General features: G+C 39.0%; 2 protein-coding genes across 3 annotated transcripts in view; both read left to right on the top strand.

Moving 5' to 3' along the window:
* Positions 1-11,429, top strand: part of gnai2b (guanine nucleotide binding protein (G protein), alpha inhibiting activity polypeptide 2b) — a 45,124-nt gene extending 33,695 nt beyond the window's left edge. The window contains exons 3-9 of one of the 2 annotated variants that reach the window (XM_046845339.1): positions 3,570-3,711; positions 4,172-4,332; positions 6,551-6,679; positions 7,978-8,107; positions 9,028-9,181; positions 9,874-10,089; positions 10,395-11,429. In XM_046845339.1, the coding sequence (XP_046701295.1) occupies positions 3,570-3,711; positions 4,172-4,332; positions 6,551-6,679; positions 7,978-8,107; positions 9,028-9,181; positions 9,874-10,064 (907 nt within the window). In that variant the 3' untranslated portion in view covers positions 10,065-10,089; positions 10,395-11,429. The remainder of the gene's footprint in view (positions 1-3,569; positions 3,712-4,171; positions 4,333-6,550; positions 6,680-7,977; positions 8,108-9,027; positions 9,182-9,873; positions 10,090-10,394) is intronic. The other variant, XM_046845330.1, reaches the window with a different exon arrangement.
* A 4,098-nt stretch (positions 11,430-15,527) lies between these two features.
* On the top strand, positions 15,528-18,257 carry inka1b (inka box actin regulator 1b). The gene is made up of 3 exons (XM_046852479.1): positions 15,528-15,653; positions 15,754-15,811; positions 17,260-18,257. Exons 2-3 carry the CDS (start codon positions 15,809-15,811, stop codon positions 18,145-18,147), a joined length of 891 nt encoding a protein of 296 aa, XP_046708435.1. The 5' UTR covers positions 15,528-15,653; positions 15,754-15,808; the 3' UTR covers positions 18,148-18,257.
* Positions 18,258-23,970: the final 5,713 nt, after the last annotated feature.

Genomic DNA, 23,970 nt, shown 5'->3' with positions numbered 1-23,970 from the left:
AAAAATGTAAAAGATGAAGGTGTGCATGCAACTCCATCACTCGTCTCCTTCTGAGAATAGTATATAATAATGCATTTAATAAAATAGGATAATAACTGTATAGCACTGGTTATACTGTGTTGCCTGCTATGCTTTTGCACACAGCAACAATATTTCTTGAATAACATTAATTTATAGTATGTAGTTTATCATAATGTGTGTAGCAGCAAAACAATTAAAGCCTCACTAGTCGAGCTGGATTATTGTTAAACTGGCACTTATTAATTGAGGTGATGTCATAAAGGTTTTCTGTGATTGTACTGAAAAGTTGCTGAACTGGGTTCAGTGAGGGGAATCTCCAGTGCAGCTTAAACTCAATTAAAAGAAATATAAGAATATAGATGTTGTATGTTATAGCTACAATTAGCCATAGAGTTTTATGGTTCTTGGGTCTGAGAGTTTGGTCAATTTTGCTCAATGGCGTATTTAATTGTGCAATAAATGCATTTAGAGTGAGATTTCTACATGAAATGGAGCTCTCAGAAATCTATCCAGATTTGTGAACTGCTCTAAGAATACGTCTCAGCTGAAGCAGAGAGAGGAAACTAATCAATGGGTGAGACGTTGGGTCTTGGCGTGGTTGCCCTTGTCGGTTGGTGGTATCTCCTTAACAGGAACATACAGTACAGCACGAGTTCAACATCAAGCAGAACATTTTGAGAGGAATGAATGATGGAAGAAACTGCTGACTCTGACTTGCTACGGCACCCGCGGCCTTAGTTTTACAATTTGAGGTTTTGTGGCTCATGATCATTCTATTATGAGATTGTTGTGCTAGGAATAACATTAGGGACTTTTCACATAAACTGAGTTGATTAAGCAAAGAATCTTGTGATAAAATAATAATAGGAACATTACAGGCATAATAAATCTTGGTTACTTAAGTACATTTGTAAGGAGAATACTTTTACTCAAGTGAAAGTTTAAAGGGACACACTTACTGTTACTGGAGTCATATTTTACCTGCTGCATCTCTACTTTTACTCAAGTACATGCTTTGGGTACTTCGTCCACCAATGGTGTTACCACAAATTTGGAGGCATACAGTTGAACCCTTCCCTTCAACTGTAAGAGACCCAAACCTGTTCTAGTATGACGATGTCCCTATGCACAAAGTGAGCTCCATTCGGATATGGTTTACATGGGTTTGAGTGAAAAATCTTCAGTGGCCTGCTCTCGAGTTCTGACCTCAACCCTATTGAACACCTTTGGGATCAACTGTAACACTGACTGCACCCTCACGATGTATCAGTATCTGAATTTACTTACATCCTTGTTGCTCCTCAACCCCACTCTTAATTCTAGTGGAGCATCTTTCCAGGAGAGTGTAGGTTATTATTGGAGCAAATGGGGACTAAGTGTGCAATGGGATGTTCAGAAAGCACGTACAAATCTTGCGTTCAGGTGTCCACAAACAGTTGTCGAATTTTGTGTATGTGCGACAGGGTAAAATGATTTCAGGTATGATCAACACGTTTTTGGACCGACCGCTGTTCAAAAGCATCGAGGATGATAATGAATGATTATAAAATCAAAACAATAATTCCCCCCTTGAGCATATCCTGAACATTTGTTATTAGCAAATTTAAATGAATAATTCTGCTTTATTCATAATTCATGACCGAGCTGCAGGTGAACGTTGTGGGCTGCATTTTTTTAAAAAACTCATTAGTCAAATGGACTCATTCAATTAATTTCAAATGTAAACTTTTATAAGGCATTTGGAACTGCCAGCTTTAGTAGAATCCAGCAGACTGATGAACAGGAGCTCACTGCCCTTTGTTTCATTTCAATATCGATTCGCTAAAGAGAGCTTTTGCTTCAGCGCCGATTTTCCTCGAGCAGTCCGACTGTACGCGCTGACCTTTTCTGTAGCCACACTAAAGAGGTCTCAGGGTCATGTTCTTGTATAGCAGAATAGGCACCATTCCCACCTTTTTAGTTCTGCTTGCTTATTGAGTAAAACTATAACTCTTGTAGCATGGTGGAACCCGCGAATCATCAGCAGATGATATTAATGCTCGGCAGCCATTGCTGGGTCAAAATATTTCAACACATTGATATCAAGATACAGCTATTAAATAAACAGTTGAGACGCAGAGATAGTAAATGAATGAATGACTGCAGTTGGATTGTCATATTTTGGAAAGTCTGGAGTAGTCAGCATAAATAATGTACATTTTTATTCCATGTGTATTAATTAAAACATGTCCCTTCCTCTCTGCTTTATTTGCTTTGGGTAATACTCTCAATTGAATTAAAAGGCTGTGATTACACAAAGCTAGCACACACACGCACGTGCGCACGCACGCACGCAGGCACACACACACACACACACACACACACACAGGCATGCACTCACTTGGCCTTGAAAGGTTTAATAATTCACATTACTCTGGGGCAGTTAGGCTCCAGATCCATTTTTTATGGGAAGCGAACATAAAAATGTTTAAAACCCAAATTATTACACTTCAGAAAGATAAAAATGGCCACAGAGCAGCTTGCACAGACATTACCTCCCTCCTGTCTTCCCTGCAGGCCACATAATGTTACAGAGGCAAAATAATAGCCCAGTGCTGCTTCATATTTCTTCCAGTGCTGTATTTATATGGTGGACATATGTGGCCTAGTAATCCAAGTTTCTATTGCCCTGAGCTGTCTGTGTTCTTTTTTTAAAACCCTTTATCTGTTTTAAAGCTTAGTATAATGCTAAAATGTATTCGTTGCTGTGAAAATCGCTATACGCAGGAATCATTTCACTAAGGTTAAAGCTTCCTCCATTACCCACAATGCCCAGTGCTGAGAGCAGAGGGGTTAATACCTAAATGAGACCGATGCAGCTGTGCTTTATTTACTTTATCGGTCCAGCTCTGTAATACTGCCATCATTAATAAACATCAATGTCTCACAATCTCGCAAATCTTGCCGAATAGCTGAGCCAACGTTTTCGTGCAGCTGCGCTGCGTTCCAGAGTCCCACGTTTACCGTATTAGATTTCACGTTGATATGACGGTGTACACCGGTGAAAAATGAGTGAGAAGTAAGCTCTTGTTCCTTTAGTTTTTCAGGGCCTAACAGTGAAACCTGATCGTTATCACTTGCACCACATAGCCGAAAGCTTGAGTTTGATTTGCGATGTAGCAAACGGATATGGGTTTGAAGGCCAGGTGTCCACAAACCTTTAGTCATATATTCGAATGACGACGAAACTGTAGCAGCATCCATCAAATGAGTACCAGAATCTTTACACACACACACACACACACACACTCCTCAATGAAAAAAAAACATATTTAGCATGCTTTCAGGTAGAGCTTCCCATTAAAATGTGTAATGTAACATAAAAATGACATCAAACACGTGATGCAACACTCAACCAGAGTTTCCACATATGATCTAGAAAGTCGCAGTATGAACCTATCCCACTTCAGCATAACGCACTGCGCATCTTTCATGATTTAAGGCTGCTTTTGACAGAGCAAAGCAAACCTTGAAAGTCTGTCTCATGCCTGCTATCTTTCATCTTCCAGAATCATTCACGAGGACGGCTACTCGGAAGACGAATGCAAGCAGTACAGAGCTGTGGTGTACAGCAACACCATCCAGTCTATAATGGCCATCATCAAAGCCATGAGCAACCTCAAGGTTGATTATGGAGATGCTCCGAGAACGGTAGGAAAACCTGGTCGGTGCTGTAGTTGAGACTAGAAACTCGCACGCTAGACTTTAATTGTTTAAAATACGCATTAGTCCTGGTCTTCAGGTTAATAGCTGAAAGCTCCTGATTGGAAGCCCATCGCTAGACTAAAATCAGTGCTGTCTGTTTTGATGTGTGATTCTTAACAGGAAAGATGTTGTAGCAGTAGAAGTGAAGCATCTCGGTTATTCTTGATTTGAAGACGCATTAACAGTGGCTCACACACCGAATGACGCCATTAGTGGCTTTGAGCGATTCGTTTTCGGAGACTTTGACAATTTGGCTGAACAGCGAATCACAACCTAATCTCATGGCCTAGAAGTTTAAGATGAAGTGTTTATTAGATTCTGTTCAGTCTTCCAGGAAACTGTGTGTGTGTGTGTGTGTGTGTGTGTGTGTGTGTGTGTGTGTGTGTGTGTGTGTGTGTGTGTGTAGGATGATGCAAGGCAGCTCTTTGCACTGTCTGCTGCAGCAGAAGAGCAGGGAATTCTCCCAGAAGACTTGGCCAATGTGATCCGCAGACTGTGGGCTGACAGCGGGGTGCAGGGCTGCTTCAGCCGCTCCAGAGAGTACCAGCTCAATGACTCTGCTGCCTAGTGAGCGCAAACACACACATACATACACACAGATACCTTCTCACAGCATCATCAAATATTGTTATTACAAATGACTCAATTCTGTCTGTATAAGATCATATCAGTATTACCTACACAATAGCACACATTATATATATATATATATATGTTCCTGTTTCAGAAAGGAATCACTTTGGATTGTTAAACATGCATCTTTTACTGTTAGGGAGGTGTGTTGGCCAAAGTGAGATACATCACACAGTCACGATAACGGCAGGCGCTCACAGCTAATACCTCTCCCACTAAATTCTTTCTCTGCCTCCGTATCACAACTATTCCAATTTATTTTTTCCATCGTGTTCCATGTATTTCAAAGCTCGACACACCTATGCGTTCCTCACAGCTTAACTCGATCCACTTTCCCTCTCCATTTGCTTTAATGGCTAATGAGAAATGAAGACGAATGAAAAAGCAGAACGGAGGTAAACTGTTTGGGGATCGTTTTGCCGAGCAGAACCAAATGCTTGCAGTAGCACAGAAGACACGTATATGTTGATCAACAGATTACTGATGTACAAAGTTGTACATGAATCGGTGCTTTTACACCAACATTAGTCTCAGTGGCTAATATTTCCTTTGCTTTAATGGTGTGTAGATAACATAGGTCGATATTACAACACTCTCTCGCTTCAGCCCCCTGAAGCGGACTTATCTTTAATAGCACTGCGTGGATTTTGCTCTCTAGTGTCATAATAATTGCAGAGTGCAGATGGTGGTTGTGGTTCGTCCTTAGACTTCCCAGCTGAAACTCCTCATTCATCTCTTTACAATGACACGTCTCTTGTCTTCTCCTGACACCCCTGTCGACTGACACACCCCTCCTGAGCAATAACGTTTGAAATCTTTTGAAGAAATCTAGTCTCACTGGGAATCTGGTAATGAGACTTTCTGCCATGTCCACCCAGAGTCCTCTTAGTTGTAACGAGAAATGCGTAAGGCCTTGATAAAGGAGACAGTGGGGAATTGGATAACGACATTCATTCATCTTGCGCTCAGAGAAGTGTTTCATTTTCGACTCATTTACAACAACAATAAATGCACTTAGACAGTGGACTTGCAGCGCTTTCTCCGTCGTCATGGAAATACAACTTACAATCTGTTCTCTCTAGCCAAGTGTAATAGGAGGAAATGCATTTATATATTGAGAGAATATCTGATTTCAAGTTGGAAAAAAGATTAGTTCCTTAGATTTTTATAAATGTTACGAAGTGGCCATATGGATATTATGGAGTTTATGCAAACACATCGAAAACCCAGCCCTCAGCTTTCGCTCTTCGATTAGCTACTGAACAGCGGCACTGACTGAGTTCCAGCAGATGGCTTCAGTGTAGAACAGAGCACGAAGGGCTGTTTTGCATCTTCCAAGTTAGCGTTGTTCACCGCCACGGGGGACACGGCGAAGAATGTGTGCTCTCCAAGCTGTGAAGACAGGCTTCATTCTGCCTGCCCTCTAACCCAAGATCTGCAGATAGCATGGAATAATGGATGGCATTAGGCAAGAATGTGTCGAATTGTACTCTAATGAGGCAGTTTTTCACAGCACAGATTTTTCTTGGGTGCATTCGTCTTCATTCATGCAGTTAGGCTCCATCCTATGTGTTATAATATGTATCATTCGGACCCAAGGCACTCCAGATTTTTAGCAATTCACCAACTCCTTTCCCGAACCACAGCTTCACCTTTTGCAGTGCTAATCTTTCAGGCAGGAGTAGCACGTATAAACAGACAGTGTGATAAACGCGAGAGGGAACAAAGGAAAAAGAGCGAGAGAGAGCAAGCCAACGTTGCCATAGTAATGGTCTCACTTAGCAAAGTGTGCAGGACTATAGCATGTCCGTTAGAGATTGCTCAATGAGCTAACGGGGTTATTTCTGGATCGCAAGACAGAGACTGTTTTTGCCACACTGCTGGCTACAGGGGCCTTGAAACACGTTTGAATTTTTTTAATTTTGGAGTGTGTGAGAAATCCAAATCGTTAGTAGACCAGGTCGAACCTTTCTCTGTGCTGGGGTTTTTATTTATAATTTTTTGTCTCTGCACTTATTCACTGTATCTTCAAACGTATGAAGCTAATAGTGTGTGTGTGTGTATGTGTGTGTGTGTGTGTGTGTGTGTGTGTGTGTGTGTGTGTGTGTGTGTGTGTGTGTGTGTGTGTGTGTGTGTGTGTGTGTGTCTCTAGTTATTTGAATGATCTTGAGAGGATAGCACGAGCAGACTACATTCCCACCCAGCAGGACGTGTTGAGGACCAGAGTGAAAACTACCGGCATCGTCGAGACGCACTTCACTTTTAAGGACCTGCACTTCAAGTGAGAGATCATGCTAACATTCATCCTTTCGGTGTCTCTTTTTATCACGTACATATTTGCGTTTCTCTCATCGCGATTATGCCGAACCCCCTATGATTTCGCTGTAGCAATTCGGTTTTTGACCTCCTCATACCGCGGTGCATTTTTCAGTTACAAAAAAAATGTGGTCAGGATAAACATGAATAAAATTTGTAGGGCGGAAAAGCCAATTCTCTGTGTGGGAGTGGCGTGGGGTGGGGGTCTCAGGATGTGAAAGACTCGTTTGTTCCTGTCCACCGTTCGTTCTGCTTGTGAGCCAGTAGAAAAGATAAAGTCGGGATTATGATATTTTAAAACAACACCCAAAACGACTCCTGCCAAAACCAACATACTGTTGCAGCTCTCTGGCGTCATATGATTTTTGAGTTAGATTACCTAATAAAAAAAAAAACGACCGGATTCTGTTTTATGTTCAGTTATAAAGTGCAGGGTGTTCGTTGTTTTTATATATATATATATATATATATATATATATATATATATATATATATATATCTCAGATTATTTTGTTGGACATGGGCTGGATTGCAGAGTGGACATGTGCTTCTGCTTTTTTTTTTTTTTTTTTTTTTAAAAGTCATCTAAAGTAAGCTCATCAGCCGAGTGTTTATAAATCAACACATGGCTGCAGTTGATGGTCCCATCCACTTAGTGGTTTTTTTTTTTCTATCTCCACCTGTTAGGATGTTCTTGTTATTGTTGGCACCTCTTCTTATGTGTCTCTCAGTTTGCCTGCAACTGTTCAAGTGCTGTTTTGTTACAGTAGTAATGTAATGAAGTACATTTTGGAGGGGGGGATAAATACATTTTAATAGCCCGGTGTTCAACTCCACACAGTCCATCACCTCCCGTTCAGAATTGTGTAATGGTTAATACATGACGATCAATAGATGGAGTCAGAAATGTATCTTCTTCACTTGTCCCATTTCCTGTAACCATAGAAACTTTTCTTCTGAAAATGCTGGTGGCTGAAACAAACGCTCAGTTGTTGACTGGACAGATGGACCTGCAGATGTCAAATCAGTCCAAGTGTCTATTATACACATACAAAACAAACACCGAGGCTGAAAATGACCATAAGTGAGAAGTTTCCCAATTGTGTCGGTTGCTGTTGGTTGGTTACCTGAAGAGTAGGGTGTAGGAACTCTCCACTGATGTAGCGTAATGCCCGCCCTCTCTCTCTCTCTCTCTCTCTCTCTCTCTCTCTCTCTCTCTCTCTCTCTCTCTCTCTCTCTGTTTTTCTGTCTTTCTGTCTCAAGGATGTTTGATGTTGGAGGGCAGAGGTCAGAGCGGAAGAAGTGGATCCACTGCTTTGAAGGCGTGACCGCCATCATCTTCTGCGTGGCTTTAAGCGCCTACGATCTGATGCTGGCTGAGGATGAAGAGATGGTGAGGATAATAGTTCTTTGACTTTCATTGCCATTTGACTTGGGCCACCTTTTTAAAAGAAAATAAACGTGACTGAAGCTCAATGCAAAAAGTCATGCAGCCCTGCAGATACAAGCCAAGAAAAGTTGATGTTCAAACTTTAAAATCGAGGGGAAAATGTATGATCTTTTGAATCGTGGTGTGGATATGGGTACTAGAGAGGGTTTGAGTATTTCATAGCCTGCTGATATTTTCGAGTCTGGGGTTTTTACACGCAACAGTCAGGTTTCATGGAATGGTGTGAAAAATGTAATAAAAAAAGCAAATGTGAATGAACGTTCTGTGGGTGGAAACACCTTTTTGAAAAGAGAGGTCAGATGATAATGGCCAGATTAGTCCGTGCTGCAGAGTGTGATATATTGTAGTAACTCAACTGTGGTGAACTAAAAAAAGTATCTCGGCATGCACAAAATGCTCATCATGGGCACAGACTCGCCCATACCGCACAGTGAAGAGGAAGTTGAGGTCACCTGGTGTCTTTAACTGTCTCCAAATCTCACTCTGGCTATAAAGAGCGATTTATTTACTATGTTCTCCCTTTCTAAACTAATCTAGACAGGAGATCAACAGTTTCTCAAACCAGCCCATTTGGAGATAGAAACCATGCCACATTTGTTCTTATCTGTGACAAACATTAACTGAGGTTCTTGATTTGTAGCTGCATGGTCTATGCATCTGGTTACCGGTATATAATCGTCTTTTTGGGAAAACTGCACAAATGAGCGGGTGTACAGTTGCTTCTATTGAAGTGAATCGTGAGTGTATGTTTTGTCAGAGGTTTTGGCTCCCCCTTGTGGGCTTTCTACCGTGTTTTTTTTTTTTTATTGAAAAAATTGTTTCACTACTTTCTTTCTCTCTCCTTTATTTTTTTTGTCCTGCAGAACCGAATGCATGAGAGCATGAAGCTTTTTGACTCCATCTGCAACAATAAATGGTTCACAGAGACCTCCATTATCCTTTTTCTCAACAAGAAGGATCTGTTTGAGGAGAAGATCACACGCAGCCCTCTTACCATTTGCTTCCCTGAATATACAGGTCTGTAAGACCACCCTGCATTAAAAAAACAACATTTGTTTATGGAAATACCATGCATCTTATAATTTATAATTATTAGTAGGTGTATGTTTGATTTCAGTCCTGTTTCAGGAAGTAAATCTGGGGTTTAACAGATAGCTTTCGAATTATAGAAACGAAATGTTTTGATATTTAATATCTTAATGTTTTTGGTTGCAGATATACTGGGGCTTTTTTTCTATCAATTATTGAGGCATTATTAATTTTATATATTTAGAAACTCGGATGCCTTATATTTTGATTTCACCCAAAATCTTATACTTACAATCCATATAATTACAGTAAGAAGTTATGCATTGCCTGGAAATGGTGGGATATATTTATAGAAATATTCCGAAGGGAATTCTGTATGTAGGATGTAGTAAAAATTTGCTGAGTCGTACTTATTTCAGCTGTAGCCTGCACTAGTGTGGGTTGACTGAGCTAGTTTAAATTTAATATAATTACCAAATTTCAGAACGATTATTAAAATCTTCCCAGATAATTAATCTGCATGTTAGATCTTGTTGACTGGTGTTCAGTAGCATTCAACTTTTGAAATGAACTATTTCTTTCCATAGCACCTGGGTTTCATTGTGCTCACCATGATCTTTTTTTTCCCTTTTTTTTTTTTCCCCCTCTTCCCCCCTCGTCTTCCTGTTCCTATTGTTTAGGAGCCAACAAATATGATGAAGCAGCGAGCTACATCCAGACTAAGTTCGAGGATCTGAACAAGAAGAAGGATACAAAAGAGATCTACACCCACTTCACCTGCGCTACCGACACCAAGAACGTGCAGTTTGTGTTCGACGCCGTCACTGATGTCATCATCAAAAACAACCTGAAGGACTGTGGGCTTTTCTAATGACAAAAATAGGGAACATGTCAAGGTATGTGTACACACAGTTAACACTATATATATATATATATGTATGTATGTATATGTATTTATATATATATATATATATATATATATATATATATATATATATATATATATATATATATATATATATATATATATATATATATATATATATATATGTGTGTGTGTGTGTGTGTGTGTGTGTGTGTGTGTGTGTGTGTGTATATACTTCCAATTTTGTGAGAGTTTGGAGAAAAACCACATATGGCTGGAAAAGGTTTCCAGATGTCCCAGTACCATTGTGTGTGTGTGTGTGTGTGTATAATATAGTGTGTGGTGTTTCTTCAGGAGAAGCTCAGCTGTGTGGTGCCACCCTGCATTAGCGTCGGTCATCACCGTGCCAGACTGCCTACAGCCATCCAGACAAACGCCGAAATTTCATTTAATACCTTTATTGGGGGAGGGAGGGAGGACCAAGAACGACAAGAAAAAGAAAATCTATATTGCTGAATTCTACTTGTCACTGAATTGCAAAATTCCAAAACCTAATTTTTATTCCTCTTTTTGTTTTTGTAAATATTTTTGAGGTTATTTTCTTTAGAATTTAAAAAAAACAACAAAAAAAGGTAAATTGTTTCTGATGTTTCTCCTTGACTTATGTTCGAGTACGATAGCGCAAAAGAAGAGATGGAGGGGAGGGAGATTTGACAAATCCTTTTCTTTAACAGATTGGTAAATCTTAATAAACCTTCCTGTGTAATATCTTTTGTAACAGCTATGTAAGCACAGATTGGGATCAATATGACTTTTTGTTTTGTTTTGTTTTGTTTGTTTGTTTTTTTAAATACTTTCACATGAATTTCACATTTCTGGCTTACTGTACAATGTGCTGTGTAATGGACCACATTTCAAATGAATTATAATAATAATAATAGAAGAAAAAGAACAAATCGCTTTCTCTGGTTCAGCCACAGTGACCTGCTCTCGGTCATTTTGTCTTTACACATTTATCCTTCTGAATCTTCGCTTCACTTCGCTCAACACTGTTCAACTGTGACTAATATGTAAGATGCATAACTTTGTCTTCGCTCGTCCTTTCGTGTTCCTGCCCCAACACTTTGGTTCTGTTTTGTGCCTTGACTTTTTTTTTATTATTTTGGGGGATTTTTTTTTTTTTTTTTTTTGTCTTTTTGTTCATGTTGTCTGTAGAGTTTAGAGCAATTTCAGTTTGCAATATCTAATGAAGAATTTAAACAAGAGGTTTGTGGTTTTAGGAGATAATAAAAACGTGACCGCCATCTGATGACTATGATAAATGCCATGAAATGTTTTATTGAAAATAAAACTTGATTTCACAACTGTGAACCGTGTGTGTGTGTTTATTATACTTAAAAAAAAAAATGGCTTCACAATTAATTGGAAAAATTTAAATAAAGGAAAATGATCTATTGAGAAGTTCTGAGGCGTAATCGCTTAATCATTCGACTAGATAGAAGTCCATTTGAACCAAAATATTAAATCCATGTATTCTGTTGGACAGTCAGTCAATGAAATGCTGTTTACTTGTTTGCTGACTCAGCACTCTTGATGCTGTTCCAGCTGCAGTCAATCCAATCTTCTTGTAGGAGCAGTGAAGAGTGCGTCAAAATCCAAACATTGAAAAGCAAAAGCAGCATGTTCTTGCCAACATCCTGCAGTCTTGAGGTAGAGTTTAATTCCGGCAGTGTTTCTAAAAGGATTGTTGTAACACTCAATGTGAATTCGCATTACTTAAATACAACAGATTTGAAATAAGAACTACATTAATGTTATAAAAAACAGCTACCTGACTATCTATCTATCTATCTATCTATCTATCTATCTATCTATCTATCTATCTATCTATCTATCTATCTATCTATCTATCTATCTATCTATCTATCTATCTATTGTAGAATGGAATATTCGTGTTCCAGATTTGGTTCTCTTTTATAGTTATAAGTTCCACTCTTCTAGGAAGATCACACTTTATTATGGAGATCTGTGATTATTCAGCCATAAGAGCATTGAGCATTGATGTTGAAGGTGCAGTGTTCCAGTGCTTCTTAAAGATGTTTATGAGGTCAAGGCTCTGTGCAAAACACTCCAGCTTTTCTATTAAAGCTTCAGTAAAGAAATGCCTTCATTGGGTTTACTTTGTGCACAGGAGCGTTGTCATGCAAGAAAACGTTTGGGCTTCTTAGTTCCTGTCTAAATATCATATGTGCCATATGTTCGTAGTTCCTTTGCACCATATATATATATATATATATATATATATATATATATATATATATATATATATATATAGAATGTTTAATTTATTTTTGCAATTTTTTTATTTTTTATCTTGTAATTTTAGTTCTATGGCAAAAAAAAAGTTTGTGCAACTTTGTGGAAACAATTTGGGGATCTTTAGATCATATAGTTATATATATATATATATATATATATATATATATATATATATATATATATATATATACAGTACAGACCAAAAGTTTGGACACACCTTCTCATTTAAAGAGTTTTCTTTATTTTCATGACTATGAAAATTGTAGAGTCACACTGAAGGCATCAAGGGCTATTTGACCAAGAAGGAGAGTGATGGGGTGCTGCGCCAGATGACCTGGCCTCCACAGTCACCGGACCTGAACCCAATCGAGATGGTTTAGGGGTGAGCTGGACCGCAGAGTGAAGGCAAAAGGGCCAACAAGTGCCAAGCATCTCTCGGGGAACTCCTTCAAGACTGTTGGAAGGCCATTTCAGGTGACTACCTCTTAAAGCTCATCAAGAGAATGCCAAGAGTGTGCAAAGCAGTAATCAAAGCAAAAGGTGGCTACTTTGAAGAACCTACAATATGACATTTTCAGTTGTTTCACACTTTTTTGTTATGTATATAATTCCATATATAATTCCACGTGTTAATTCATAATTTTGATGCCTTCAGTGTGAATCTACAATTTTCATAGTCATGAAAATAAAGAAAACTCTTTAAATGAGAAGGTGTGTCCAAACTTTTGGTCTGTACTGTATATATATATATATATATATGTAGCATCATTTACATCTAATGCACTACATATTATGACGTCACTATTCGCATCATAGGGTACTTGTGTCTATGTGATAGAAAAAACCTTATCTACATGTATAGAATTCGAATCATCCATTATGAAAATGGCTCTTTGTACCTCAGAGGCATCCTTTAACTATTTATCTTGTTTTGTGTGCAGTCTGCTGGGATGATGAGCATCAGCATTCAAATGCAAACCTCTAGACATTTAGGGTCCATATGGTGGAAGTGTCAGTTCATGCATTTCAATTGCAGAGCCGTTTGCTGTACTGGAAAAGACAAATTGCTGTTGGTTGTTGGTGAAACAGTGCTGGAGAAGAAGTGCATGTATAACCTGCCACATTGAAATAAACCCATCAAAGGATTTGCTGAGAAATCTGTAAATCTCATTCACTGCTCCAGATTTCTCTCATGCGGATTACAACTGTCAGTTTTAGCATATGAATGAAAAAGAAAAGGAAATTTGATATTCATGCCATTCTTTCAGATTTGTCCTATAAAAGAAAACCCAGTTAAGAGTTTCCTTTATTCTGGAAAGACTAATAAGGTGAAGCGTCGTTCTCATTTTAACCATAAACAGATGCTACTGTGCAGAACTAAAACAACACAGAACTACAGGCTTTTCACACAGTATTCCCCAAAATCAATCTACAATTCATACCCCATAATAACAAAAACAAACAACCAAAAAAAGGTTTGTTATGACGGGTGTAAACAAGTATTTTTTGTAATGACACTAAATTTAGCTCAGGTGAAGCCCATATCTATGAATCTTCTATAAATTCACTTAATGAGAGATTTATTTGGAAAGTCAGACACCTGTCTGTAAAAGGTTTACCAGCTAAAAGTGCATATCAGAGCAAAAAAAAAGACATGAGGACAAGAGGAGGACGAGTTGTAAAGCTCAGAGATCTGAGTGCTCAGTCAAACTGAGAAATCATGGGGATATGAGCCTTGGTAAGGGAGGTGACTGAGATCCTGGAGGTCCTGGAGCTCCAAAGATCTGGTGTGGAAATAGTTGACCTTCTGCAAATTTGCCTCTTTTCTTTTTTTTCACTATAAATTTGAAGTCATTATGAAAAAAAATGAAGGGCCCTAAATATTTTCTAATGCACTGTAAACAAAACTACACAAAACTAAAATGCAAATGCATACAGCAGCATAATGCATAATGCAGTAAACCCTCTACAACCATCGTATAAAAACTAGTCAAAGTTTTCTACAGATTAACACAAACGTGTTCTGTCTTGTCCTCATTTTAGGGACATCATTGGGTTTGTATTAGCATTTTCAATGTCCAGCCTCATGAGGAGAGGAATGTGTGGAATGTCTCGAGGTGTTACTGCTAATCAAAAAGACATTAGAAAGACAGTGTGTAATTAAGCACAATGATGTTTGCACACACTGTTTTGCTGCTTTGCATGTTCATTGTTATTGAGAGGGTTTAATGACGTTAGAACGTGTGAACGGTTTGCTGATGGCTGCAGTAGCACCAGAACAACACAAGATGGCAGCCATGTTACACTTCATCTTTCGGCTCAGAAGCAGTGCCTCCTGTCGCGCGCTCTTTTCGCCTCGAGTTTAATAGTAAATAAGTTTATTACTTTTATTATTAGTTTTGCTACGCAGTATTCTTTTTCTCTGTGCAATTCAGTGCTGTATTTAGTTTCAGAAGCGTTTAATCTTCGTCAGAAGAAGATATTAAATCTGCAAAAAATACTGATTAAACATGCAGCTTTACTGTGGACAGTAACATTTTCCATTTTCATCATTTTTTATTATATAAAGCATCCAATGTCGAATTTTTGTTGGATACAATTTGCACTTATCATTTATTAATTTTGTTTGTATTACATTTGTATTTTTTTATTTACAACCTCCCACAAACACAGTCCAAAATGCAATTAAAATAAGTAAAGCTAAAAATATATTTATAAAAAAGATGAAAATTTTCGAAATATAATTGTAAAGATGTTGAAATACATTTAAAAATGTATTAAAATGTTTAATGTTGAATTCAATAACTATCTAAAAAGAATAGAATAAATGATGAATTCATAATATTAAAGCAAACACAGTAAAATATACACAAAGCTACATAGTCAAATAAACTACTCAGAGATTAATATATAAAGACTTTCTATTACAATTTATATTAAATATACCTTTTAGATTAAAGCATTTGAAATAAAAGTACATTTATAATGATAAAAAAAATATAGAAATACTATTGAATGCTGTTGATTTATGATTCTTTTCCTCATCTTCAGGTGAGGCGAGTCTTTCCCGGCTCACATTTCAGCTCGCTGTTGATTAGCTGGCTGAAGGACAAAGTCGCCTCCTGATTGGCTGAAGCTGAAGCGACCGTGAGCTCAAATCCGCTCTCGCGCTGTTCTGCGGAGTAAAACGTACACGAGTGGAGCGCGTGTGAGTGTGCGCGTGCGTGTGTTACTGTAGACATCCTGTAAAGAGTTGTGCAGCTGCGGGACATCTGAGTTAGTATTCATGCACCAGAGCGCCGTGATGACTGTCTGAACTTTAGTCCGTGCTTTTGGACGGCATTTTAATAATTTTGCTTTTCTATTTTTTTTACAGACGCCAAAAAAAAAAAGGATTAAAAACACAATCTAAACGCTCTCCAGAGGAAAAAATGGTAAGTGTCAAATTTTATCTTAGAAAACATTTTACATGTAGTCTCGTGTATTAGCATTTACCTATTGTGTAATTATATTGAACTGTAACGTGATAAAACGGTTTGCACTGCGGGGTAAATTCATATTTTACCAAAAAAAACTAGATTTCTCTTTGAAAACACTTTTTCACATTCTGACAGTAATGTGGAGTTTATTTGGGTGTATACAGCACTGTGTCAGAGACACCAAATAATCACTTAATTGCATGTCCATAAGGGTAATCATGGCATAAATCTATTTTCCCTCACCATTTTTATCTTTATAATAATTTAAAAAAGCCTTATATAATGTAAACACTCCCAACTCCACACACGGTGATTTGATAAATCATGACATCATCGTTAACCAGTATGAAAAATCTTCATCACTTTGTGCACTATTCAGCAACAAACTCTAATATACGCCTCTATTTACCTTAAAGCCAAGTTACACTGTCCTTATGTTTCCTTTACAATCAAGTAAAAGTTTATCTGAAAATAATTCTGAAAGCGTTTGATCTGAATTACAGAACCCTCCACCCAACCGTATGGGTTTTGCATGGCCCTAAGCCACAACTGGCTTGATGTCTTTTCGAGCCAAATAGTTAATTCCTCGCAGCTGTGATAACAGCCCTGAGTGCTCTCCAAACTGTGCCTTAAGTCTCACCACAGGCTATAAACGAACCACACCAAGGCAATTCGCTGGCATTCCACGAAAAAAAAAATCCAAGCGTCAAGTAATGCAAGTGAAAGAAAAACACATCCAGAGTTAAGGCACAGTTTGGAAAAGCCCCTTCACATATCTGAAAGGAAGGGGCAGGACCGAGTTATTGTTTCAGTGCGAGGAAGACTGTTGCTCAGTGGTTAAGACGTTGTACTTTGGATCAGAAGGTCACAGGTTCAAATCCCACCACCACCGAGCTGCTACTGCTGGGCCCTTGAGCAAGGCTCTTTATAAGCTATGGCTCGGTTCTATATATTGTTAATAAATCACTATCGGATGCAGCTTTAGTTTCCACCTACAGTCATAAAGGAAGAATTTTGATTCTTTGCGATGAACTATGACCTACATTGTGCAGCGTAGTTTGAACGTGATGTCATTTCCCCTTTCATGGCCCTATGGTACATGGGTTTGTCATTTTTTTCCTCTTCTTCCACTTTTCTTATCCTACTCACATCCGGCCCCCCCTCAGCCAACTCCGATACGTCTCCGTTCTCTTAAACACTCACGTCGTTGTTTAAATTTTCCCCTACTAAATTGTCTGGCTGTCTTTATATGGGGGCCAAATGTTCTGTGGATATCTGCTCTGAGGCTTAAGTGCAGCTGTTTTTTGTACTCGCCGACTTCAGACTCATTTTATGTGCGCCGCTGGAAAATATCAGTCATGTATGTTCTAAAGCAATTTTTTCCCCCTTTTTTTTTTAAACAGTTGTGTGTGCGGAATACGGGTGACTGCTTCGGGGACCAGATGCGGTACATGATCCGTTCCATGCAAGACCTGAAGCAACTGCGGGAGCCCCGCGAACCCCAGAAGTGCTCTTACGCGGTCACACGGGCTTGCCATCGGAGAGCGCGACAGAGGGAACACATGGCCCGTTTGCGGATCTCCCAGTCCAGTGAAGGCAGCGCCTACGACTCAGCTTGCTGTCTGGCGAGTCCACTGGAGGAAGAACGGGACGAAGATGACGCAGTGGGTCATCTGCCTCGCGATTCGCCCTGCAGTGAGAAGAGCGTCGACTTCGATTCGGGATATTCCGAGGCATCTTGGCAGGACGAGGGTGTAATTCTGCGCCGTACGAGGAATGTCCGTGTTTCGTCTTCCGCTTGCGTGCGCACAAACCGCATTCGGCCCAAATCGACCTCGGACGCATGCCTGGAGCGTTGGACCTCATTTGAGGCCAGTGAACCCGAGGACTGGACCACATCCCTGTTAACAAGAGGGCGTAACAGGCAGCCTCTCGTGCTGGGAGACAACAGCTTTGCAGACCTCATTAAAAACTGGATGGACCTTCCTGAGTGTCCTGATGCGGCTGATTTAAAGCCCAACCCTAGTAGCAGACTAGCCAAAGATTTTCTGGTCAACGTGAGGCGGAAAATAGCACTTGTGTCCAAGGGAATAGAAGGACGAGGAAAGTCTGCAGAGCCGTCCACAAAGCGAATGTCATGTCCTGTAGGGTTTCAGATTCCAAAGCCCTTCTTTCACCAATCACACACCGGGCTGCACCAGTCAGAAACGGACTTTTACCGGTTCCGTGCTTTGACGAAGAGTGGGAGCAGACAGCCGATCATATGCAACGACATTATCGGCTATATCTAATGCCTAACAAAGGATTCCAAGACTGGCCAATAATCAGAATAATTTTATATATATATTAAAGCATGTGTAAATACAATGCAAACAGAAATAAATGTTTCTGAAAAACACCAGATTGTTTGCCATTTTTTTCAAGAATGTAACGGTTATCACCTGCTACACTGGATCACTAAACTCCTGAAAATCCTTATTTGAGATACGAACACTATATGGACAAAAATATGTGGATACCTGACCATAAGATTCTTTTGTGCATTTTTAAACATCACATTCGTCACTTAGTCGTCATTTACTGTTATAATAACCTCCGCTCTTCTGGGAAGATGTTCCACTAGATTTTAGAGTGTGCTTGTGGAGATTTGCGTTCATCGGCCACAAGGGTGTTAGTAAAGGCAGGAACTGATGTAGGGTGAGGACGCCTGGGGTGCAGTCAATGTTCCAATTCCCCCAAAGGTGTTTAATGGGTTTAAAGTCAGAGCTGTATAGCAGGCCACTCAAAAACCTCTACATAGACCCATATCAAGCAAGCCGTATCTTCACAGAGCTCAAATTTACAACCCTTTACAGTTGTGTGCCTTTAACTTTGTAGCAGTTTGAAGAAGAACCACATATGGTTAAAAAAGCCAAATATGATGCTTATAATGGTTTTAACTACAATATAATTACCCAAAATTAAGCAAGAACTAAACAGATGAATTCCAGAGAGTCCCTGTTCCACCATTTGCTCTTTAAATGTCACAGTGACAAAAAAAAGGTTGGGGGAGAAGCTGGAAACATGGACATTTATTTAATCTTATATGCAAAAGTAAAATCATAACGTCTGGGTTCGTGAAATGTTTCAAACTACTTAACAGTTTGAAGCAAATGAACACTGGGCATTTATCTTGATTATACATTATCTAAATGTAATGACTTAAGATGATTGATTTTTTTTGTTTTTTTTGGAGATAAGCAGAGTATATGGATGTTATGATTGGGTAGGTTTTTTTTTCTTGACCATATTTTTATAATCTTTGGTTTGGGCCATATTTGGGGCTATGGTTTAAAAATCCAGTCCAGATTTCCACATTTATTGGGGTAATAATATATCAAAATATCAAAGCAGTTCAATTTACATACTACTTTATAAGAGGACATCTGCATATTGTGATGAAAATACTAATGATGCTGCAAGTAAAAGAAGAACAGTCTGGGTTTAGACAGCCTGAAAATCATGACCACATAAAGCTATTGGAAAACAATCAAATGTTTTATAATCAATTAATAATAAAAAAACAAAAACAGTTAGTCTGGTCTAAAAATGTATGTACACAGCAGTCGTAACGACTGTGTGTTAGTTCGGCTGTGCCACTGCAGCTGTGTGCTAATGCCAGAGGTGGGAAGTAAATACTTCGTTACTGTACTTAAGTAGATTTTTCTGGTATCAGTACTTTACTCCACTATTTATTTTTCAGACAACTTTTTACTTTTACTCATTACATTTTTACACAAATATCTGTACTTTTTACTTCTTACTCTTTCAAAACAAACTTGTTACTTTAGTTTTAATCCACTGATTTGGTGAAATATATATATATATTTTTTTTCCCTGCATGCCAATTTCAGCCGAACAACGGATTTCCTGTCATTGCGTGTCTTTTTTCAATCCACTGGTGTAAGTCCTGTCTCTCACTCACCACAGATGTAGACTAGTTTATGGAGCTAAGAATCAGCAGGCAGAAGGCAGTAAGAAGTTTAGGTTTAATGTGCGTGAGACAGAGGGAGTCAGTGATGTAAACATGACTGAGAACAGACACATTCATGATCATCATCATCTTTTCTCTGCTTGTGTTCTATATATGGATCTTCAGCCTGGACACATTCATTAGGTAACAACATTTTTAATTCGTATTTATATACGTATATACATATACATATGTGTATGTATGTATGTACAGTGGTACCCTGCTTTTCGACTTTAACCTGTTCTTTAAAACCGGTCAAAATGCGAAAAGGTCGAAGAGCGAATGTAATTATCCCATAAGAAATAATGGAAAACCAATTAATCTGTTCCCGACCTCCACCGATACCCATTTATTAACAATTTTTGCCCTGTTTTTAGCAGTATTAATACTAAATAATACAGGTACATAAATAATACTGTATATAATTGTTATGCAGCGTAATGAGCGTAGGCAAAGCCGGAGCACAGTTCGCTTTGGTTTAACGAAAACACGGAGAGTTTAACACAAAAACTCACACAAACACACACACACACACACACACACACACACACACACTGCAGTCCATAGAATCCCGACAAATGAGAAAGAGATATCCGTGGTACACCCTGGAGGGGTGCGAACGCACAAGAGGAAAAGGGTAATCCGGGGTGCGCTTTGGAAAGAAAGCGCAGCCGTGGAGAGTCCGGAAAGGAAGAAATGCATAGGAATATGTGTGACAGGGAAAACACAGACAAACATGCACCAAACACCTTCACATACCAACAATAACCGACAAGTAGTGTGGATGAATAAGGGGTTTATATAGGAGCTGGGGATGAGTGAATAATGAGCCCCAGTTGTGCATTGTTGAAGCCGGGGGCTTCAGGAAAACGGAGGTGGATGTCAGGTGGATTTCTGACAATTATACAGTAAAAATTAAAAACATTACAAAAGTAACAAAAAAAAAAAGCTCCATGTGGGTCGGGGTAATTAAGGTCGATAAGCAGGCATTTGGTCGTTCAGCCGGTCGATAAGCGGGATACCACTGTATATATATATATATATATATATATATATATATATATATATATATATATATATATATATATATATATTTGGCTGTAAAAATGAAAAATATTTTAAACGGCACGAAATTTCAGCGCGCATTTCTGTTTCACCATTTTTATAAAAGATTTAAATACATAAATAAATAACTAAATAAAAAAGGCGAAATTTAAACCTTTGCCAAAAAATACATTTATCCACGACATCCTTTCTTTACTCAGATCTAAAATAATTAAATAAATTCCAGATAAAAATATTTTTAATCAGTAAACTTTTGTTTTATTTATGCGCCAAGTCTTAAATCAAACACTAAAATCCGCCATGATTCACACCATTAACCCTCTGGGTGGCTTTTTGTGGGGTTTTTCCTCATAATGGCGACACAAACTTAAATTACTGTCTTTATTGATCGTACAGATAAAAACAATACATCATTCAAATCTGTAAAATGTCTATAATTTTATATATATATAAAAGCTTCCTGACTTGACTTGAAGAGGTGCAGTCTCTCCGGTATCACCTCATTAACTGTCCGTGTGGAAACATAGCAAAGGCTCTTAATGATGTCCACACGTCTCTGCACTGATATAGCTTTTATATTTAATCACTGTACATATGCTTACATATATATCACATGCTGTAAATATGATACATGTTCAACACCTCCAAGCTGCCAGTTTTGGGCACCTGAGCAAGCCCTTAACTCACTACTGCTCATTTAGTAAATGAGATCATTAGGAGTCGCTCGGGATAAACACTTCCAACAGGAAGTAGCTATATCCCGCTTTCTTTGTCTCTCTATTTTCTCTATCTAATTGTCTCTGTGTCTCTTTTAGTAAATGTCTTTGTCTCTGTCTCTGTCTTTCATGCTTATTTACATGTCTAACAAAGGTATGAGTTTTGAAGTAATGCCATTAGCGATCTATGATGTAAGACTTCTATGGTTCGATTCTTACCTCTAGTGTCATAGTTAACATTATAAGAAGTTTTTAAAAACAGAACAAGGAAAGATCATTAAAATTGGTTGCTGGTATATCAGTGGTGCAGGTGTTGGAGATGTGGTTCTTGTACCTGAATCACTTCTCATAGACTTCTGGTTACTGAGAGAATGTACAGGAAGGAGAAGTTTTGACCCTCTACCATCATGATCTAAGAGAAAACACTGGTCTCCTAACTATAGAAAAGCCAAGAGTCCAATAAGCAAAGGTATGTTTGGCTCCCCTGTGTTGGCGTAATGGTGAGTGAAGTGGTCACTGCTATCTGACTCACCCGGTTCGATTCCTACCGCTTGGCTTTCCTTTAAATTGTTTAAAAAGTTAAAGTTTGTTTAAAAAAACAAAAAAGGTCCTAAAAATCAGGTTCTTGCAGGAGATCCTGTGGCTCAATTGGTAGAGCTTTGCCTCTGGGTTAAGAGGTTGCTGGTTCAAAACCCGGCCAGGGCTCAAAATTAAGAGTGTGGAAGGTGTCAGGAATGGCTGCGTGGAAGGTCGGATGTGGATTCGGAGGGTGTATCCTAAAGCAGGGGGGCAATATCCGGGCATCTGCCCCCCCCAGCGTCTGAGAAGCTGAAAACAGGCTGTTATGAAGCAAAAACGTCCAAAAAAGTATCGACTTAGTTTTGCATATATAGGGAAAATTTTTGCAAAAAACCTATCACCCTCACTTTTCTGAGGCTGTGAAGCAGCAGGTCTTCACAAACTTTGTTCACAGTCAACCACTCCATCGCTCACCACACACTACTGATCACACAGCTTACCCAGTGTGGGGACAAGCCAGATTCGAACCAGCAACCTCTGAGCGCAGAGGCAAGGCTTTTATCACAAAGCCATCAAGTCCCACAACACACCTTCTTTTTTTTGGGGGGTTTATCCTTCGTTTCATGCTTCAAAGCAAGAAATTCAGACCAGACAGAAACACAGAAAGCAGGATTCGAACCCGGAACCCCACCAACAGCGAAATACCAGTCTTAACCCACTGAACCTTCGGGAAGGACCGGCTGCACCGATTGTTTAGAGAGGGTCTATCTTTTCTTACAAACCATCAACAAAAGAATTTAACGCTAAAGACAGACATAGGAAGCAAAACCATAACATGACTAGCAGGAACAAAGCAGGATTCGAACCTTGATTCACACCATTAGCAAGGTACCAGCATTAACCCACTGAACTATCAGGAAGGACAAACTGGAAAGCTTGTTTAGAGCAGGTCTATCTTTCTTTTTGACCCATCAAAACAAAAATATGAAAATGTAGGAATCAAGAATTTAACCTACCTCATAACTAGCAGACAGAAAGCCAGGTTTGAACTCTGACCACCAACATTAGCAAAGTACCAGCCTTAACCCACTAAGCCATCAGAAAAAAACATAATGGGAAGCTTGATTAGAGCAGGTCTATCATTCTTTTCAAACCATCAACACAAGAATTTAACGCTAAAGAAAGCAAATACAGATGTAAGTAGCACAAGTTGAACCTACATTGTAACTAGCAGGAAGAAAGCAGGATTCGAACCATGAGCCCCACCACCAGCAAGACACCAACGTTAACCCATTGAACCATTGGTGAGGACAGGCTAGGAAGCTTGTTTAGAGCAGGTCTATCTTTCTTTTCAACCCTTTAAAAACAAAAATATATCGCTAAAGAAAGATGTAGGAAGTGAATCCTGATCGTGACTGGCAGGCAGAAAGCAGGATTCGAACCCTGAACCCCACCAAAAGCAAGACACCTGATTTAATCCACTGAACCATCAGGGAAGACAGGCCAGGAAGTTTGTTCAGAACAGGTCTATCTACCTTTAAACCATCAACACAAGACTATAAAGCTAAAGAAAGATTTAGGAAGCAGTAACATAACCTACATCGCAACTAGCAGGCAGAAAGCAGGATTCAAACCCTGATCCTCAATATCAAGTCAAGTCAAGTCAAGAGGCTTTTATTGTCATTTCTACTGTACACAGTACACAGTAAAAATGAGACAACGTTCCTCCGGAACCCTGGAGCTAAACTGAACAACAACAAGCTACATAAAGTGCATCGCGTGCAACCTAGTGCAAACAGTGC

Source organism: Silurus meridionalis, chromosome 1, assembly GCF_014805685.1.
Source record: "Silurus meridionalis isolate SWU-2019-XX chromosome 1, ASM1480568v1, whole genome shotgun sequence".
NCBI classification, from domain to species: domain Eukaryota; kingdom Metazoa; phylum Chordata; class Actinopteri; order Siluriformes; family Siluridae; genus Silurus; species Silurus meridionalis.
The sequence above is the reverse complement of the archived record's forward strand: the minus strand, read 5'-3'. Positions and strand labels throughout refer to the sequence as shown.